This window comes from Ovis canadensis, chromosome 15 (assembly GCF_042477335.2).
Source record: "Ovis canadensis isolate MfBH-ARS-UI-01 breed Bighorn chromosome 15, ARS-UI_OviCan_v2, whole genome shotgun sequence".
NCBI classification, from domain to species: Eukaryota; Metazoa; Chordata; class Mammalia; order Artiodactyla; family Bovidae; genus Ovis; species Ovis canadensis.
In genome coordinates, this window is record NC_091259.1 from 70,650,157 (window position 1) to 70,669,449 (window position 19,293).

The 19,293-nt window shown below is 35.8% G+C and overlaps 1 protein-coding gene across 2 annotated transcripts in view; it reads left to right on the forward strand.

The window, feature by feature from the left end:
- Positions 1-19,293, forward strand: part of QSER1 (glutamine and serine rich 1) — a 78,510-nt gene that overhangs the window by 44,495 nt on the left and 14,722 nt on the right. Inside the window, exons 5-8 of one of the 2 annotated variants that reach the window (XM_069554687.1) lie at positions 10,853-11,181; positions 12,000-12,116; positions 12,710-12,843; positions 14,499-14,716. In XM_069554687.1, coding sequence (XP_069410788.1) covers positions 10,853-11,181; positions 12,000-12,116; positions 12,710-12,843; positions 14,499-14,716 — 798 coding nt within the window. The remainder of the gene's footprint in view (positions 1-10,852; positions 11,182-11,999; positions 12,117-12,709; positions 12,844-14,498; positions 14,717-19,293) is intronic. The other variant, XM_069554688.1, reaches the window with a different exon arrangement.

The window sequence follows — 19,293 nt, forward strand, 5'->3', positions numbered from 1 at the left end:
TTTTCAAATTTCTTTTGGTGCTTTCTTTTTGGTCCATGAGTTATTTAGAATCATATTTCACATTTTTCAGATATTTGGGGATTTTCCAGACATCTGTCCTTTATTGATTTCTGCTTTGTATAATTTTAGTTCTTTTAAATCTGTTAAGGTTAGCTTTATTGTCCAAAATATAGCTCATCTTGATTAATGTCCCAGTGTACTTTAAAAGAAAATTGCATTTTGCAGTTTCGTGGATGTTGTATAAATTTCAGTTAAAGCAGGTTGATTGTTCAGATTTTCTATCTCATTACTGATTATCTGTTTACTTGTTCTGTCAGTTATTGAGAGAGCATTTTCCGTGTTTCCAGATATATTTGTGGATTTGTCTGTTTTGTTTTTCATTTCTATCAGTTACTGCTTTGTGTATTTTGAGCTCTGTTTTTAGATGTGTACACATTTAGGACCATTAAGCCTTAGTGAATTGACCCTTTTATCAGTATAAAATATCCTTCTTTATCCTTGGTAATAATCCTTATTCTGAAGTCTGCTTTGTTATTATAGCCACTCTAGGTTTCTTCTGATGGGCTGCATGGATCTTTTTCTATCCTTTGACCTATCTGTGGCATTATGTTTAATGTGAGTATTTTGTAGACAGTACATAGTTCAATTTTGTCATTTTTTAAAACTCTAATCTCGTAATCTGTCTTTCAATTAGCTTGTTTAGACCATTTACATTTAATGTAATTACTGATATAGTTCAGTCTTTCATTCTTTGTTTCCTGTTTTCCCTCTTTGGTTTTGTTTCTGTGTCTTTCCTATCTTTAAAAAAATTATTTGAACTTTTTACTATATTTTTTAAAAATTTATCTCTGGGTTTTTTGTTGTTTTTTTTTTGGCTGTATCTTTTCATGTTATGTTTTTAGTGGTTGACTTAGTGATTACAACCCACTTAGCTAATATTTTTACTACATAAAATAAAATGGCGAAACCTAAAAACCATAGAGCTCTCTTTACCCTTGCTCTTATGTTATATATATTTGTCCTGTTGAAAGCCCTGATAGAGAAATAATTTTTGCTTACAACCATCATACATATTCTAAATAATTTAATAGGAGCAAAATAGTCTATTATATTTACCCAGATATTTATAATTGCTCTTGTACTTCCTTTATTCTTCATACTCCCTGTTTCCCTCTGGTATCATTTCCTTTCAGCCCAAAGATGTATTCCATTTTTAAAACTTTTTCTTTGACTTTCAGTCATGTAATTATTTCTCTGGATAAGGTTCATCCTGTGTGCTTTTTGAATCTGTAAAATGTGTATCTTTTTCAAAATTTGAGAAGTTTGCAGGCATTCTTTTTTGTGCACCAAACTCTTTCTTTCCTTACTGGACTCCAGTGACATGAAAGTATAATATTTTGATATTATTCCTCAGGTTTCTGAGTTTCTGTTTATTTTTTCAATCTTTTCTTCCTTTCTGTTCTTCAGATTTTATCATTTCTATTGGTCTATCTTCAAGTTCTTAGACTTTTTCACCTTCTCAGTTCACTACTGAGTCTACCCAGGGAGTAGTTTTTATTTCAGATATTTTCACTTTTTTTTTCAACTCTAAAATTTGTATTTGGTATTCTTTTTTCTAGTTCTAGTTTCTCTGCTGAGAACTTACATATCTCCATTCATTTCAAAAGTATGTTTATCTTACCTCAGGGAGCATGGTTATGATAGCTGTCTTCAAGTCTTTGATAATTTCAACATCTGAGTCACCTTAGAGTGGCATCTGCTCATTATCTTTTCCCTTTGAAAATTGGTCACATTTTTCTGGTTCTTTATATATTGAGCAATCTTGAATTGCATCCTGCACATTTTTAGTACAATACTGTAAGATTCTGGGTTTTGTTAAAATCCTCTGGAGAATATTGGTTTGCTTTGTTTTAGCAAGCAGTCAGACCTTAAGTTCTGTCTCACCTTTGAGTGGTGGTCTGATGTTAGGTCAGTTTTCAAAGCCTTTGCTCTGCTTCTTTGGATCTGACTCAGCAGTTAGTCTGAAACTTGGATGCATGGTAGACTTTGTTATAGTTTAGGTCTCAAAGACTTTGCTGTACTAGTTTGGGTCTCTTCTGCATATGTGCAGTTTCAGCATGAAACTAGGATTTGTGTGGGTTCATGCACAGAATTAGAGGATACCACTCTTCAATTCTCTTCTCTGGGAACTTCCCTACATGCCCAACTCCCAGGGTTTCCTTTCCTGGTCAATTGGACTAGAAAGCTGTAATTTTCCTTGGACTTTTTAAAAACTGCCCATGCTTTACTATGATTCTGTGTAACTGGGACTGCCCCGGGGCAGTGCAATAAGAGAGGAGGAAAAAAAAGAACAGGTAATTTTCCTACACATTGTCCCTAAGCTTTATTGAGATATAATTGACATACAACATTTTCTGCTCTTCATGCCGTAGGAGCTCATGGCGCATCCAGGTTCCTCTGGTTCTCCAAAAAGACAGGTGCTTTGTCCAGGTTTACGATGTTGGGTTTACTGCTTCTGTGTTGCAACTCTGTGACTTCGGTTTCCTTTGGGGCAGGGCTGGGAAAGAGAAAGAAAAGAAGAAAGAAATGGAAAAGCCTCCGCATACCCTCACCTTGCATGGGTCTCCTTTCCCCACTCCTCTGTCCAAAAAGATAGATTTTCTTGGGGGTTTTGTTATCTGTGTCCTGTATAGTTCTGCATAGGGGCCACCCTCTAGACCTGCCAGGTGATAAGAGGAAAGAAAATGAGGAAACCTCTTTCTCATAAATAAATAAATAGTTATTTCAGTTTGGCCTTACCTTCCCAGTCTGCCTGTAGTTACTAACTTTTCGTAGTCTTCCGGTAGTTCCATTTTATATTTTGTCCAGCAGTTTTAGTTGTAATAAGTAGGTCTAATGGACTTATTTGATCTTAGTTGGCACCAGAAGCCTTTCATGAATTTTAAAAAATTTATTGTCTTACAAATTACAGTCGTTATTTCTGATCCTCAAACTATTCTATAATGGGCCAATAGAAGCCCCTTGAGTGTTTTGATTTTGATTGTGATTACATTGAATTCATAATTTTAAGGGAGAATTGTTATCTTTACTATACTGTCTTCTCATCCACTTATGGAATGTAATGTTGTTCTACTTATTCAGATCTTATGTCTTTTAATATCTTACCATTTTTCCACATAGATAATCTATATTATAGCCTTAATAGTATTTTTTTATTATTTTAAATACAGTTTTCATGATACTGTTCTCTCATTAGTCACTGATAATGTGTGGCATTGGTTGATTTTCATGTCTTCAGTGCGTTTGGTATTTTTGTTGAAGTTTATTTTATTCGTTTATTTCGTTCTTGGTGTCACTGCATCTTTGTTGCTGTGCATGGCTTTCTCCAGTTGCAGTGAGCTGGGGCTGCTCTTAGTTGTGGTGCGTGGTCTTCTCAGTGTGGTGGCTTCTCTCACTGCAAAGCAGGGGCTCATGGGCTTCCGTAGTGTGGCTCTCGGGCTCTAGAGCAGGAACTCAGCAATTGTGGTGCAGGGGCTTAGTTGCCCCATGGCATGTGGAATCTTCTGGACCAGGGATTCTCATCCCGGCATTATCTTATCCCCGGCATTATCTTGGCATTTTTGTTGAATTTTTATTTTGATGGTTTTTCCACCTGATTCTCTTGCATTTTTTAAATAGATTATTGTATCTTCTAAAAATAACAGTAGTTTATCTTTCTATTTCTGGGGGTGGGCGGTAATTTATCTTACTGGCTCAGGCCTCTGTTGTTTAATGATGGCCAGCATCCCAGCCTTCTCCTTGATATTTAGTAAAATACATAGTGTTGGAAATTATTTGTCAGTTTCTAATATACTGTACTCTTTAAGAAAATGTCCTTCTCTTTTGAAGTTCTTAAAAGGTTTTTTTCTTTTTTTTTCATTAACAGTAAGCATTAAATTTTGTCAGATGCTTTTTTGAGTTTCTTGGGCTTCCCTGGTAGCTCAGAGGTTAAAGCGTCTGCCTGCAATGTGGGAGACCCGGGTTCGACCCCTGGGTTGGGAAGATTCCCCTGGAGAAGGAAATGGCAACCCACTCCAGTATTCTTGCCTGGAGAATCCCATGGACGGAGGAGCCTGGTGGGCTACAGTCCACAGGGTCGCAAAGAGTCGGACACAACTGAGCGACTTCACTTTCACTCTGACAAATCTGCCTTCTTTTTTCCTACATTGATCTGTTACTTGATTTCCTAATGCTGAGCCTCCTTTTTAAAATTTCTGCCATGAACTCTGCTTGGTCATGATGAATCACTTTCGTCCATTGTAGGATTTAAGTTGCTAGTATTTTGTTTGGGATCTTTACACCTAGATTCACAAATGGGATTAGTGTTTTTGCTCACTTTTGTTTTCAGGAATTTGCTAACCTTATAAATTAAATTAGGAAAGCTTTTTTATTTGTTTAAATTTGAAAAAGTTTGCTATATATAACTGGGATTTGGTGGAACTTTCTAAGGATACATCTGGGACTTAACAGTTTCTTCCTGATAGTTTGATCTGTCTGGGTCAGTTTATTTATTTATTTTCTAGTAAAATGATTTCTCTAATTTAGATTTTAAAATTTGTTGTTATAAAATTGTACATAGTGTTTCCTCAAAAGTTTTCAGTCTCCTCTGTTATGCAGTTTATGTTCTCTTTCTTGTTGTGATTATTTGAATCTTTTTCCTTATCAATCTATGGAACAATTGCCTATTTAATGGTTCTTTTTAAAGAACCAGTGTACTTTTTTTTTTTTTTTCTCCTATCATTTTTTACTCACTTTTTCTTAATTTCTGCTTTTATCAGTTCTTTTTCCTCCTGTTCCCTGGGTTGAATAATCTCTCATTGGCCAGTTTATTTTTTTGTTGCTTTGTAATGAATGGGATTAAAGTCGTAAATTTCCCTGTTCCGCCCCACCCCCACCACACTGTGGCTTTATTCCTCTGGCTTCAATTTGTTATGTTTCTCACTGTCCTTTCCAAATGGTTTGTCATTTTAGTTTTGATTTCCTTTTTACCCCAATAATTATTAAGAAGAGTGGATTTTTACCTGTTTCCTAGTAGGTTTTTGGAGTTTTTGTTGTTTTTATTCCTTTATTACTATTAATAATTTATAGCCCTGCTGGTAGTCCTTTATTATTAATTTATGGCCCTGTTCTATTGTGGTTAAAGGAATATGGCTTAGGTAATGCCTACATTTTGAAATTTACGGAAATTTTGTTAGTAGCTTGGTAAATGTCAATTTTTATAAATGTCCCATGAGTATCAAGTGCTGATAGATTTTATTGGTAATATTGTTCAAACCCTTTATATCTTTATTTTCTGTTTAATATAATAAATGACATTAGGTTATTTAAGAAAAATGTATATATATGTTGCAGGTATAAAAATGATAGATCTGGAATTTGCCTTAAACTATCCCAGCAGATATAATAGGGGTGACAGAAAAATAAAAGAAGTATATCAAAATGTGTATGATTGTTATAGTTGGGTTATGGTATGTGAGGGTTTGTATTCTCTAATTTTATGTATGTTTGAAATTTTTAATAAAATTTTTTTAAAATCCTCCCTATACTTATTTGTTTTTAGATTGCTTGATCTGTTGATTCCTGAAAAAGGTGTGTTAAAATATCCAACTATGTTTTATTGCTTTTCTAATACTGTTCCCTTGATGTTTTAAACCCATATAATTGGGTGCATAAAATTTTACTACAGTTCTATTTCCTTTTATCGTAATAAAATCTTTTTCACATTTCCCATTTCTGTTTTTAATATTGCTATAGTAATCTTATTGTTAGCATTTTTAGTATGTTTTCTATGTCTCTGTTCTTTCAGAACATTTTTTCTTGGGAGATATAACTCACGTGTGTGTGAGTGTGCATGCTCAGTCACTCAGTTGTGTCCGACTCTGCAGCCCCATGGACTGTAGCCCGCCAGGCTCCTCTGTCCATGGGATTCTCCAGGCAAGAATACTGGAGTGGGTTGCCATTTCCTTTTCCAGGGGATCTGCTGGACCCAAGTACTGAACTCGGGTCTCCTGCATTGCAGGCAGATTCTTTACCACCTGAGCTGCCAGGGAAGCCCCTCATAACTTATGTATGAAAATGCAACACACATAAGGAAAACACACACAAAATTTTCATAAATTTGAAAATGTGGATATTAATTAAGACATATTCCCTAACCACAATGCAGTAATTTCGTAAAAGAAAAGCAGAAAGAAAAAAAGGACAAAAAGATTAAAAAGTAAGTTTTTCTTCCTAAAAGTTCTAAATAACTTCTGATGACTTCTGAATTACTCATGGCTTTAAAAGGAAATTAAAACTGAAATGACAAACCACTTAGAACAGTGGAACGTTATATTTTGAAACCAGTGGAATGTGCCAAAAGTGAGTGGGGCAAAGAAGGAAGTTTACTGTGTTAAATGTTACTCATTGGAAAGCAAGGAAGCTCAAAAATAGAGTATTAAAGTAGATCTGGGTCATAATCTGTAGAACTAAACACTGTCTGACTTGCTTCCATGCTTTTCTTTTATAATTCTACCACGTGTGTCTGTATTTTCTTTGGCTCATTTTAAAACTTTTCATAAAGGACATTATATAGTATTGATAACTTTTTCCTTTCACTAATTTGGAAGCTATTCTTTTTATAAAATATTTTCCTAACTTTTTTATTATGAAAATTTCAAACACAAAGTTGTAAAGATTGATATAATTAAACCAGTTTATGCATCATTCAGTTTCAGTAATCATCAACACATGGTCAGTCTTCATTCTTACCCCTCACCCCCTGATGACTGTGATGAAATATTTTTGTTCTTTTCTTGATTTTAATAGGGATTACAGTATGTATTTTCACCTCCTCAAAATCTGTTAGTATCTCATTTTTCTCCTGAACAACATAAAGACTGAGCACTAAAACTCCATTTTATGCTCTCACTTTGCCTCACTCTTTTTATTGGTAGATAACCATGTATTTTATTTTATTTTTTTTTCATTTTGGCCATGACACAGCTTGTAAGATCTTGTTTCCTTGACCAGGTATTGAATTCAGGCCCCTAGCAGTAGAAGAAAGGAGTCCTAACCACTGGACTGCCGGGGAATTCCCCTGTGTATTTTAATTCTATCCTGTTTTCTAATTAATACTCAATAAGAAATATTTTTTTAAATAGTCAATGATTATTTAGTTTTATTTATACATTTACCCTGGTAGCTCAGCTGGTAAAGAATCTGCCTGCAATGCAGGAGACCCCGGTTCGATTCCTGGGTCAGGAAGATCCCCTGGAGAAGGGATAGGCTACTCACTCCGGTATTCTTGGACTTCCCTCATGGCTCAGACAGTAAAGAATCTGCCTGCAATGCAGAAGACCTGGGTTCAATCTCTGGGTTGGGAAGACCTCCTGGAGGAGAGCTTGGCAACCTACTGCAGTATTCTTGCCTGGAGAATCCCCATGGACAGAGGAGTCTGGCAGGCTATAGTCCATGGGGTCACACAGAGTGGGACATGACTGAGCGACTAAGCACACACACAGTTACCATATTGCCCTCCATTCTTTCCTGCACCTCATGTCTTCTCTTTGGGATGATTTTGCTTATGACTAAAGCATGTCCATTACATTTTCCTTTTCTGAGAGTCTGCTGGTGGCAGTATCTCTGTTTTTGTTAGATAGCTATGTGATTTGTTTTGCCATGTAACTTGGAAACAGTATATTTTTAAAATTCAGTGACATTGGTATAATAAAATCTCCTTTATTCCTTCATTTATTCATTGCTTATAAGAACAGTGTTTCCCAGTTTTTATATCAATAAAGGATAAAAATAAAATTGGTTATAAAACCCATGTCAATATGTAATATTCACCCATGAATTCATAAATGAATAATTTTAAAATGCCACACCCACTCAAAAGACGCATTCTTTTTACCTTTACATTTGTTTTATATTACACTGGCAAAACATTTCTTTGGACCTACTATACAAGTATTTAAGTGTTTAATATAGAGAATCTTCTGGTCACAAGACATAAAAATTATTTTTCCATTTATGTACATTTTTGATGGGCTTTCCTCAACGTGACTTGTGTTGAAATAATACTTTGGATATATTGGATTACATTTTTGAGGAAGAAAGCATAATACATAATTATAGTAACATAAAAATATATTAGAACAGGAGACTTACCTGGTGGTCCAGTGGTAAAGAAACCACAGTTTGCTTTAAACACAGGGGATGGGGTTCGATCCCTGGTTGGGGAACCAAATCCTATGTGCCTTGGATAACCTAAGCCTGCTTGCCACAACTATAGAGTGCTGTGTGCCACGCTTAACATTTTGAGAAGTGGCCAAACTGTTCTCCAAGGTGGCTGTACCATTTTACATTCTCTCCATCAAGGTACAAGGGTTCTAGTTTCTCTTCATGTCTGCTAGTATGTTTTTTCCTGTATTTTTAGAGCCATCCTGGTAGGTTAGATGGCAAGACTGCAATTGGCTACTGAAGTTGCATTGATCTAATGCAACTGACCTATAGTGTTGGGTGGCCTTTCATGTGCTTATCGACAATTTTTATATTTTTGAACAAACAGGTCTTACTCATTTTTTAAATTGGGTTATTTGTCTTTCTTCTTTTTGAGATTTAAGAGTTCTTTATATATTCTGGATACTAATATCTGGCAGGTGTGTGATTTGTAAACAGTGTTTCCCATTCTGTAGGTTATCTATCCAGTTTTGTGATGGCATCAGCTGTAGTACAAGTTTTCAATTTTGGTCAAGTCCAACTTATTCTTTCTTTTGTTACTTGTAAGGTCATGAAGCTAAGACGTTTATAATTTTAGCTTTCACATTTATGACTATAATCTGCTTTCAATGAATTTTTGTATATGGTATAAGGTAGACATCCAGCTTTATTCTTTATTCCTATCCAGTTGTCCCAGTACCATTTGTCAAAAGGCCTTTTCTTGGTTCCCCCATGGAATGGTTTTGGCACCCTTGTTCACAATCATTTCACTGTAAATATAGAGTTTACTTCTGGGTTTTAATTCTAGTCTTTTGATCTGCATATCTATCGTTTGCTACTATCACACTGCCTTAATTACTAAAGGAGTAATTAAGTTTTGAAATTCAATTACTGTGGTATGATTTGGAATTTCTGAGATGCGAGTCCTCCAAATCTATTCTTCGTTTGCAGGATTATTTTGACTGTTCTGACTCTCTCACTTTTCCATATGAATTTTAGGAGTAGTTTGTTAGTTTCTGCAAAAACAAAAAAAATCAGCTAGGATTTTTATAGGGATTTTGGTGCCGATTCCTCTTTTTTTATTTTGGTCATGCTGCACAGTATGGGGGATCTTAGTTCCCTGACCAGGGATCAAACCTGCATCCCTTGCAGTAGAAGCCTGGTATCTTAACACTGGGCCACCAGGGAAGTCTCTGATTAGCTGTTAAACCAAGCATGCCTTTCTGTGATAAAACTCACTTGGTCACGATGTTTACTGGAGTGGGTTGCCATTTCCTTTTCCAGGGATCTTGCTGATGCAGGGATTTGAACCCATGTCTCCTACATCTTCTGCTTGGCAGGCGGATTCTTTACCACTGGGCCACCTGGGAAGCCCATATACTTCTTTTGTATGTTGGAATATTTGTTCATATTTTGCTAGTGATTTTTGTGTTTGTGTTCAAAAGGGATAGTGGTCTATAGTGTTTTCATGATGTTTTTGTCTAGTTTAAGTATTGGAATAATACTGGCCTTGAATGAGTTGGGAAGTATTTCCTCTTATCTCTTTGAGTTTATGATGGATTGGTATTAATTCTTAACTGTTGATAGAACCCACCTTTGTACCCATTTTGACCTGTGCTTAGCGTTGTGGGATGTTTTTAATTTGTTTTATTGTTTTGTTGTTGGGCTGAATATTCAGATGTTCTCTTTCTTCTTGAGTTCTTTTGGTAGCTTTTGTCTTTCTAGGAATTTGTCCCATTCACCTAAGTTATTTGTTGGCATACAGTTTTTCATATTACTTTATGATCCTTCTTATTTAGCTTCCAGTGCTGTTTCAAAGTATTTGAGGGGTATTGTTTTGTTTCCCACCTTCAGTGGTTTTTCTTCTTCTAGGCCTTCACCACTTTGGTTGTCTGACCCTAGTCTTACATCGCTTTTTTGTCTCTGTTCTTTTAAAAAATATTTTTGTGCTACTTAGGTGGAACTAGGGGTAAGTTTAGGTTGATGGAGGTTCTCTTTCTAATTGTCATCCAGATGTTGAGAAGTTAAAAAATACTCTTTTTTTATTTCGATTTTTTCAATTGGTGGATAATTGCTTTACAGGGTTGTATTGGTTTCTGCATACAGCATTCTGCATACTGTTGAATCGGTCACACACACATGTATATGTATATATATTCATATATCCTCTTCCTCTTGAGCCTTCCTCTGTCCTCCCACATCCTGCCTCTGGGCTGTGGCCGGGTGCAGGCTGGCTCCATGTGCCACGCGGCAGCGGCCCGCCGGTCGCCTGTCTCACACATGGTGGCGCGTGTATCAGTGCTGCTTCCTCAGCCCGCCCGCCCTCTCCTTCGCCCGCTGTGCCCGGGTGCAGGCTGGCTCCGTGTTTCACGCAGCAGCGACACATGGTGGTGCATGTAAGTCAGTGCTGCTTCCTCAGCCCGCCCGCCCGCTCCTTCCCCCACTGTGTCCACGAGTCCATCCTCTGGGTCTAACAAGCATTCTTTAGTTTCATTGTTTCAAACAATTTGATGGCAAAAATAATAAAGGCTCTTTGTAAACTGTGCAGATTTTACTCAAAGCAAATAAATGTTTGATATTTTTATTGCTAATTTGCATTTGCTTGATCTAGTTTCAGAAGCCACACAGGTGGCGACTGCTAGCACAACTGCCATCGCTACTGGCACTGCCGCTACTTCCTCCACCCCTGTGGGTGCAGTTAAGCAAGAAACTCTCTACTCTCCTCCATCTGCAGCAAAGACCCCAGAAAATATAAACTCTTCAGAACCCCCAAAGTCCATCGAACTTGACGGTCTTCTTTCAGACCAGTTTGCCAAAGGACAGGACACTGTTGCTATAGAAGGTTTTACAGATGAGGAGGACCCAGAAAGTGGAGGAGAAGGCCAGTACAGAGAGCGTGATGAATTTGTGGTAAAGATAGAAGACATAGAGACTTTTAAGGTAATGTGAATGTTCCCAGGTCTAAAGGTCATAGTTTAGGGGGCGTGTCTTTGTGATGGCTTAATACCTTGTGTCTAGATTAAGTTGTGAAGAATTATGAAGTTTGGAGAAAATGGTTATTTATGTAATTTTAAAATTTAAAGAAAATAATAGGAATATAATGTGAAAGTAGCATTAGACTATTTTTTTGTAATTTCAAATTGTAGAATATTACAATTTCGTGTAAGAAATTTTAGCACTATTAAGAACACTTATTTTGGGGGTTTTGTTTGCTTGCTTTTTTTAAATTTTAAATTTATCAATTTTTTAAATTGAAGGATAATTGCTTTACAGAATAGTGTTGGTTTCTGCCAAACATCAACATGAATAAGCCATGTTTGCCTGCTTTAATTTTATTTTTTAATTGCAGTGGAGAGAAATGGCATTAAAAAATACAGTGAAGAACATAACGTTTAAATTATCCATATTTCTTCCATTCACAATTGTCTATATTTTAGCATATTTGTTTCTGATAGTTTTGAATATGTACGTGCTATATGTAATAAAATTGCACAAACAATGTATCATTAGCAGAAAACTTTCCAGTAGCTATAGAAAAGGGTAGTGGGCTACTTTATATATTTGTACTCCCTGTTTGTGGAAGAATTTTAGCAGAGACTGAATGAACAGCTGATGTATAAGAATTACTGTGAAAGTTCAGCTAGGTAAAAGATAAAAGGTTGAACTAGGGAGTTCTTTAAGATTCCTTTCAGCTCTCAGATTCTATAAATCTAGACTATATTGCTACTTTTTATAAATGTCGTTAATTCTTCTTATAGGAGGCTTTAAAAACAGGAAAAGAACCCCCAGCTATTTGGAAAGTACAAAAAGCCTTATTACAGAAGTTTGTTCCTGAAATTCGAGATGGGCAAAGAGAATTTGCTGCTACAAATAGTGTAAGTAAAATGCTTGTTTACATTAAGCTTCCTACTTTTTGACAGTGATCTTGGGTAAAATACAGAATGATAAAAATTTAAATGTATTGTTTAATGTATTTATATCGAGCATCTATGATATATTAATAAGTAGCATAAAATTTGAACTATAGAGTATATGATGCTCTGATTTTAAAATAAAATTAATATATAAATACCAACTACTTAAATGGCTTAACTTTTTTTTTTTTAATAATGGAAAGGAATTAACATTAGTGTGGGAAGAATTCTGATGGACCTAGAAACACTAACATTGATTATTCTGTCAGTCAAATATCCTGATTTACCAAGACTTACAGAATTATTCCTTTTTACTTGAGTAGTTGTTTAATAGCATTGAGCAAGTAAGCATCTGACGATTAGCCAGAGAAGACTGCATCTATATATAGGCTTGCAGTTAAGAATGAGGCTGGGATCATTCTTATTGAGGGTGCAATTAGCCTGGCCTGAGCGGCATTTTGAAGGATGACTTTATGACAGTGTGTCATGACAACAAGGGAATATTTTATGTACGGAATGTACAATTAAGTAATTCAAAGTGCTTCTTTCCTTAGTACCTTGGATATTTTGGAGATGCAAAGAATAAATACAAAAGGATATATGTGAAGTTCATTGAAAACACTAACAAAAAGGAGTATGTCAGAGTATGTTCCAAAAAGCCAAGAAATAAGCCTTCACAAACTATCAGGTATTTATTATTTTATATAATATGTTTGTAATAATTATTGGAAAACTTATGATTGGTGACATACAAAGAATTATATCAATTAAAGGGACTGATTATTTTTTCCATTATATACAAGTCTGAAAATCATCAGTTAATGTCATAAGTGATTCCTTTTGAAGTAATGAGACAGGAATTATAAAGCCTGTGGCTAGCATGGTGGGGTGGATACCTTTTTCTTCCCTGAGTCCTTTTGGTGTCACCCTAGTATAGTAGAAAATAATTGGATTTACAGTCTAAAGATTTGAATCCATCTCTTTATGACCTAAATTAATATAGCATTTCTAGGGACTTCTCTGGTGATCTAGAGGTTAAGATTCCATGCTTCCACTGCAGGGATCGCAGGTTTGATCCCTGGTCAGGTACTAAGATCCTGCACATGGTGAAGTGAAGTGAAGTCGCTCAGTCGTGTCTGACTCTTTGCGACCCCATGGACTGTAGCCTACCAGGCTTCTCAGTCTATGGGATTTTCCAGGCAAGAGTACTAGAGTGGGGTGCCATTTCCTTCTCCAGGGGATCTTCCCGACCCAGAGATCGAACCCAAGTATCCCGCATTGTAGGCAGACGCTTTACCCTCTGAGCCACCAGGGAAGCCTAAGATCCTGCACATGGTACAACAACAACAAAAAAAAAAGAAAAAAAGATAACCTTGCTTAGCTCCCTTTTTTTAATCTGAAAGTAAAATGAAAATAATAACGAAATGTCAAATTTAAAATGAGTAAAACCTGTTTAAGACCTGTACATTACATTAGAATTGTCATCATATGTTAATGTGACTCTGGCTTGTCTGGAGCATGAATTTGGAAAACCATGAATTTGGAAGTGATGACCCAGCCACATTCTCTTTAATCTGTATGGGAAAGCAGGTGTGAGCCTAGATATTCTCAATCTAGTGCTCAGAAGATCTAGTTAATGAAGATTCCAGCTTATTGGACACAGCCACTTTATCTCTGTGATGGAATTTTATCCTCTCCTTCAAATCTCCAAAACCAGGGCACAGCAAATCTTACTTCGGGGACTCTGGCACAGGTGCAGTTGAGAGTCCATATCAAAACCTGGCACCAACAGAGCTTGTGAGAGTTCTGATGTTCCAAGGCTGATGTGACTAGAAGTCCATTGGTCATCTGCAGTACAGCCTCATAGTCAGGAAAAGTGAGTTCGTGAAGGGAAAGGAGTGGAGGGAGAGAGAGAAATAATAGGGGTTGAATTAATATAGTCCCATACTAACTGAATATGTTGAATGTCAGTGTTAAAGAGTATATTTCAAGAGAATTTTGGAGCAGTCGCCATTGGCTATGTGTAGGGCTTAGACTTTATTTTGGAGGTATTGGTGAGGTGATTAAATTTTTTTCACCAGTGTTTCTTGATTTTCTGTTTATTTGTAATTAAATTATTTATATAAAAAATTTTTATTCTAAATTTTTATTTAATTATTTACTTTATTTGGCCAAGTTGTGTGTCCTGCGGGATTTTAGTTCTCCAGCTACGGTTTGAACCTGCACCCCTTGCAGTGGAGGCGCAAAGGTCTAACCATTGGACCACCAGGGAAGTTCCTCATTAATTTATTTGAGTTAGACAAGATTTCAGTGTGTTGATGAAGTCTGTTTGTAACATTGCAGAACTGTTCAGGCTAAGCCAAGTAACAGCAGTAAAACTTCTGATCCTCCAACACCAAAAACTGCAACAACAAAAGCCCCTTCCATGAAACCCAAAGTTAAACAGCTAAAAGTAAAGGCTGAGCCACCACCAAAGAAAAGGAAGAAATGGAAAGAAGAATTTTCATCATCCCAATCTGACTCATCTCCTGAGATCCACTCTAGTAGTAGTGATGATGAGGGTGAGTTCTTCATGAAATGAATACCTTGATAATTTGAGATTTGCTGCATTAATGGAGAGCAACAATGATGCTGACAATTCAAAATGTATTTATTTTTCCTTAATTAGGTAATTTATCTACCTCATTAAGTTCTGCTTAGGCATATATTTGCCCATGACTAAGCTAAATAACTGTGCCTTAGTTTCTCTTTTATAAAGTGAAAAGATTGAAATACATAGCAGTTATCTAACATACTTTTTGACCTTAGAACCCTTGTACACTGTTAGAAACTGTTGAAGACACCAATGAGCATTTATGTAAGCTCTTTATATATTGAAATTAACTTTATTAGAAATTAAACCTGAGACAGTTGTAAAACAGAAACGTACCAGGAAACATCCATCAGCCATCAAACTTATTGTGTAACATTTACAAGAAATTTTCAGCAGTTCAGTAGTCCAGGGCAGAGGCAGGCAACTGCTACTGGTGGTCTAAATGTGATCTGTAGCCTATGCTTAATAAAATTTTATTGGAAAACTGGGAATTATTTACATGTTTTCATAAGTTACTTTCCCCTTATAGTGACTGATTTGAGTAGTTCTTACAGAGAGCAATGACCATAAAGTGCCAAATATTTACCATCTGACACTTTACAGAAAAATACGCTGACCTCTAATTCTAATAAGGTAGTCAGAAAAACATGAAAGGATGACGGAAGGCTGCGTATGCCATGCTAAAGCTAAAAGGCTTGGGATTCTGTAAACGGAGGGGAATCCTTGGAGGGATTTAAGTAAAAGAACAAATGGTAAAATCTGAATTTTAATTATGAGACATCATCTGTCTGTTCAGTCGCTCATTTGTGTCTGACTTTTTGCAACCTCATGGACGCTGCAGCATGTCAGGCTTTCCTGTCCATCACCAACTCTCAGAGCTTTTGAGAAATTCAAGATGTATTCTTGGCAGAACTTGAATGATGAGTTGAGTTTTGGGGGTACTGTTGAGGTTGATGTCTAGGATGGTTTCTGGCATTACAAGTATCATTGCCTGGGAGCTGATCTCAGAGATTACTTGGATAAAAATAGAATTATAATAAAAATTCTTTTGTAACAGAAGTTTGCTTTAAATGTATTATTTTTAAAAGCTACTTATGAAGTTATTTAGAAATGTTTGTAAAGTATCAGAATTTGTAAAGAAATTTAGTGCTTTGAGTATGCATGGAAGGCATTATATATAATTTCACAGTTAGCATTCCTGCTTACTGTTTAGAGTAGAGAAGTTTAAGTTCTGCTTTGCACTGTTACTTATACAGCTTCCTCAGATGACAGTCAAGTTGAAAATTCTCTTTCACTGATAATCTGGATTACCACTCGGTGTCACTAGTAGGCAAGCATTATTAGTGCTTCTTAAAAAGAAGGAAATATGATAATAAACATAGTTTTTTGGCTGGTGGTTTTTCAAACTATTTGTTTTAAGACTTCTTTATAATCTTCAAATATATTGATGATTCCAAAAGACTGTGTGTGTGTGTGTGTGTGTGTGTGTGTGTGTGATTTGTATCTATGTATATCGCCAAGGATCGGTGAAAACAATTTCAAAATATTTTAAATAAACCCATTACATATAAGGGACTTCCCTATAGCTCAGATGGTAAAGAATCTGCCTGCAATGCAGGAGACCTGGGTTTGATTCCTGGGTCAGGAACATCCTCTGGAGAAGGAAATGGCAGTATTTCATTGAACACTCCAGTATTCCTGCCTGGAGAATTCCATGGACAGAGGAGCCTGGCGGGGTACAGTCCATGGGGTCGAAAAGCATCGGACACGACTAAGTGACTAACACACGTTACATATTAATGTCAGTTTTTTAAACACTCGTGTTTAATTAGAATAGGATTTTCATATTCTGTATTAGGTTTTTTATTAGGTGTTATTTTGGTTAAAGTATGTGAAGAAGACCTGGACTCACGTTAGGTATGTAGTTAGGAAAGAGAGGAGTATTTTGATTACTTTTTCAGATAATTATGGATATTTTTCTCTGATACTCAAAGGATTTTATTTTGTAAACTTGACAAGTGGTAGTTTCTTCAACTTTTCATGCTTGTTATGTTAAAATCTGTTTTACCCTTTATCCATGAATGACTTTATAACATTTTTTGGCCATGTGAAAATATTTGTTAGCTCATTGATTTTTTTTTTCATTTTTTTCCCACATTTTAAAATGTGGCAAAATATATATAACATAAAACTTGCCACTTTTAACCATTTTTAAGTGTACAATTCAGCAGCATTAATTATATTCACAACTGTTGCACAACCTCACAGCTATTTCCAAAACTGCTTAATCACTCTAAATAGAAACTTTGTAACCATTAGGTAATAATTCCCCATTCTCCCTTTCCCCCAGCTGCTGATGATCTCTAATCTATTTTCTGTCTCTCTGAATTTGCCTCCCCTATGTGTCTCATGTAAGAGTGGCTTATTTCACTTAGCATAATGTTTTTAAAGTTCATCCATGTTATATAGCATATGTTAGAACTTTTTAGTTTTTATGACTGAATGGAGTTCCATTATAAGTTTATCCGTTGTATGCCCTTATCTTTTTATTCTATTGATAGACACTTGGGTTACTTCCACATTTTGACTGTTGTAAATAATGGTGCAGTGAACATTGGCATACAAGTATCTGTTAGGTTTGTGTCCTGGTTTTCCAATTATTTGTATACCTAAGAGTGGAATTGCTGAGTCATATATTTTATATATTTAGCTTTTTGAGGAACTGCCTAGCTGATTTCCACAGTGATTATACTATTTTATACTCCCACTAACAATACATAGGTTTCCATTTTCTTCACATCCTCACCAACCCTTGTTATATTTTGTTTTGTGATTATAGGTATTTTAGTAGGTGTGAAGTGATATCTCATTGTGGTTTTGATTTGTATTTTCCTAGTGACCAGTGATGTTGAACATCTTTTCAATTCCTTAGTAGCCATTTTCTTACTTTCTTTGGAGTAATGTCTATTCAGGTTCTTTGCCCAGTTCATCTCTCCTTTGTTCCTTAGTTGTAGAAGTTCTTTATATATTGTAGATGTTAAACCCTTATTAGGAATATGATTTGAAAATATTTTCTCCCGTTCTGTAGGTTGATATTTCACTTTTTTTTTTTTTTTAGTATATGTGCTGTGGAGGTGAGCCCTGTATTTCAGTTTTTGATAATGTCCTTTGATGCACAAAATTCTGATGAAGCCAAATTTATCTGTTTTATTCATTGCTGTTGTTTTCAGTGTCATATTTGTAATCCATTGCCAAATACTAGGTCATGAAGATTTATCCCTGCGTTTTCTTCATAAGAGCCTTATGGTTTTAGTTTTTACATTTACATAATACATTTTTGCAGTATTAAAAAATAACATTTTTAATATTACCAGTAATTTCATCAGTGAAGTCTTTAACTATTGAAATGGTCATCAGACTCACAATGGTGGAAATAAGTTTTCCGAAATTCTAATTTTCACTTAGAACCTCAGTTTTATCATTGGCAGCAAATACTGTCAGTTGTTTTCCTGGTAGTGACGGGTTCACTTCTTTAAGAAAATGTCTGCCAAATACTGAATAGCGGTAGGGTATCTGTTATTTTTTAAGTAAAAATGGTATTCCAGTGGACAAGGTGGCTAGTTCATCAAACAATTGCATGGGTGCTCTTCCTGGAGGTGACTGTCATACATCATAGCAGAAGTGCTTTATATATACCTCTCATTTCATCACACAGAGTTTTAAGACATTTACTCAAGAGTAAAGATTTAATACAATTAAGTCTTTACTGCTTCTTCAAGGATTATTCTTAAGTGAAATCAGTGTTTGGGGTTATTTTTCCTTCAGATCCATAACCGTTAGATGGCAGCCACGGCAAGGTACATGGCTGCTAGCACAGTTTGGTGTCAGTGTCTCAGTTCATGCTAGCAAAGGCCCGCAGCAGTTTTACAGCATTACTTTCACAAATGCCAACAGAGTGACAAAGGTATCTAACACCTTAATGTTATTAGGAAAACAGCTTGACATCAGAGACCCCTGAAAGGGTTGTTGGGGAAACCCCAAAGGGTTTGGACCAAACTCTAAGAACCCCTATTAAAGGTTGTGATGATGGTTCTATATTTGAATAAAAAAGTAAAACTTAAGACACTCCTCTGATCTTGCAGTTCTTACCATTGAATTTGAGTGAAATTTTTTTATACAGATTGTGTTTACATTAAAATTTTTAAAAATATGTCTTGACTCTAGACCAGAATTTTATAGTAATTTAAGTGTAGAAGTAAAAAGAAGAGATATGTATATGTTAACTCATACATTAGGTGTTTTATGGTTTCTTTACTAATTAAATACTAGAAAACCCATCCAATTTTGAAGTAGCACGACCTCACAGTGGATGTCTGGTAGGGCCAGGGGAGGGGAAACAGGTCCCTACAGGGCAAATGTTTCCAAATGTTGGGCTGGTATTGGACTTCAGAGGCACCTGGGGACTTTTTTAAAGGTGTAGCATTTACGCTTCATTACTACTCCAGATTGGTTTTAGTAAGTCCAGCAGTCTGTTTTTTGTTTTGT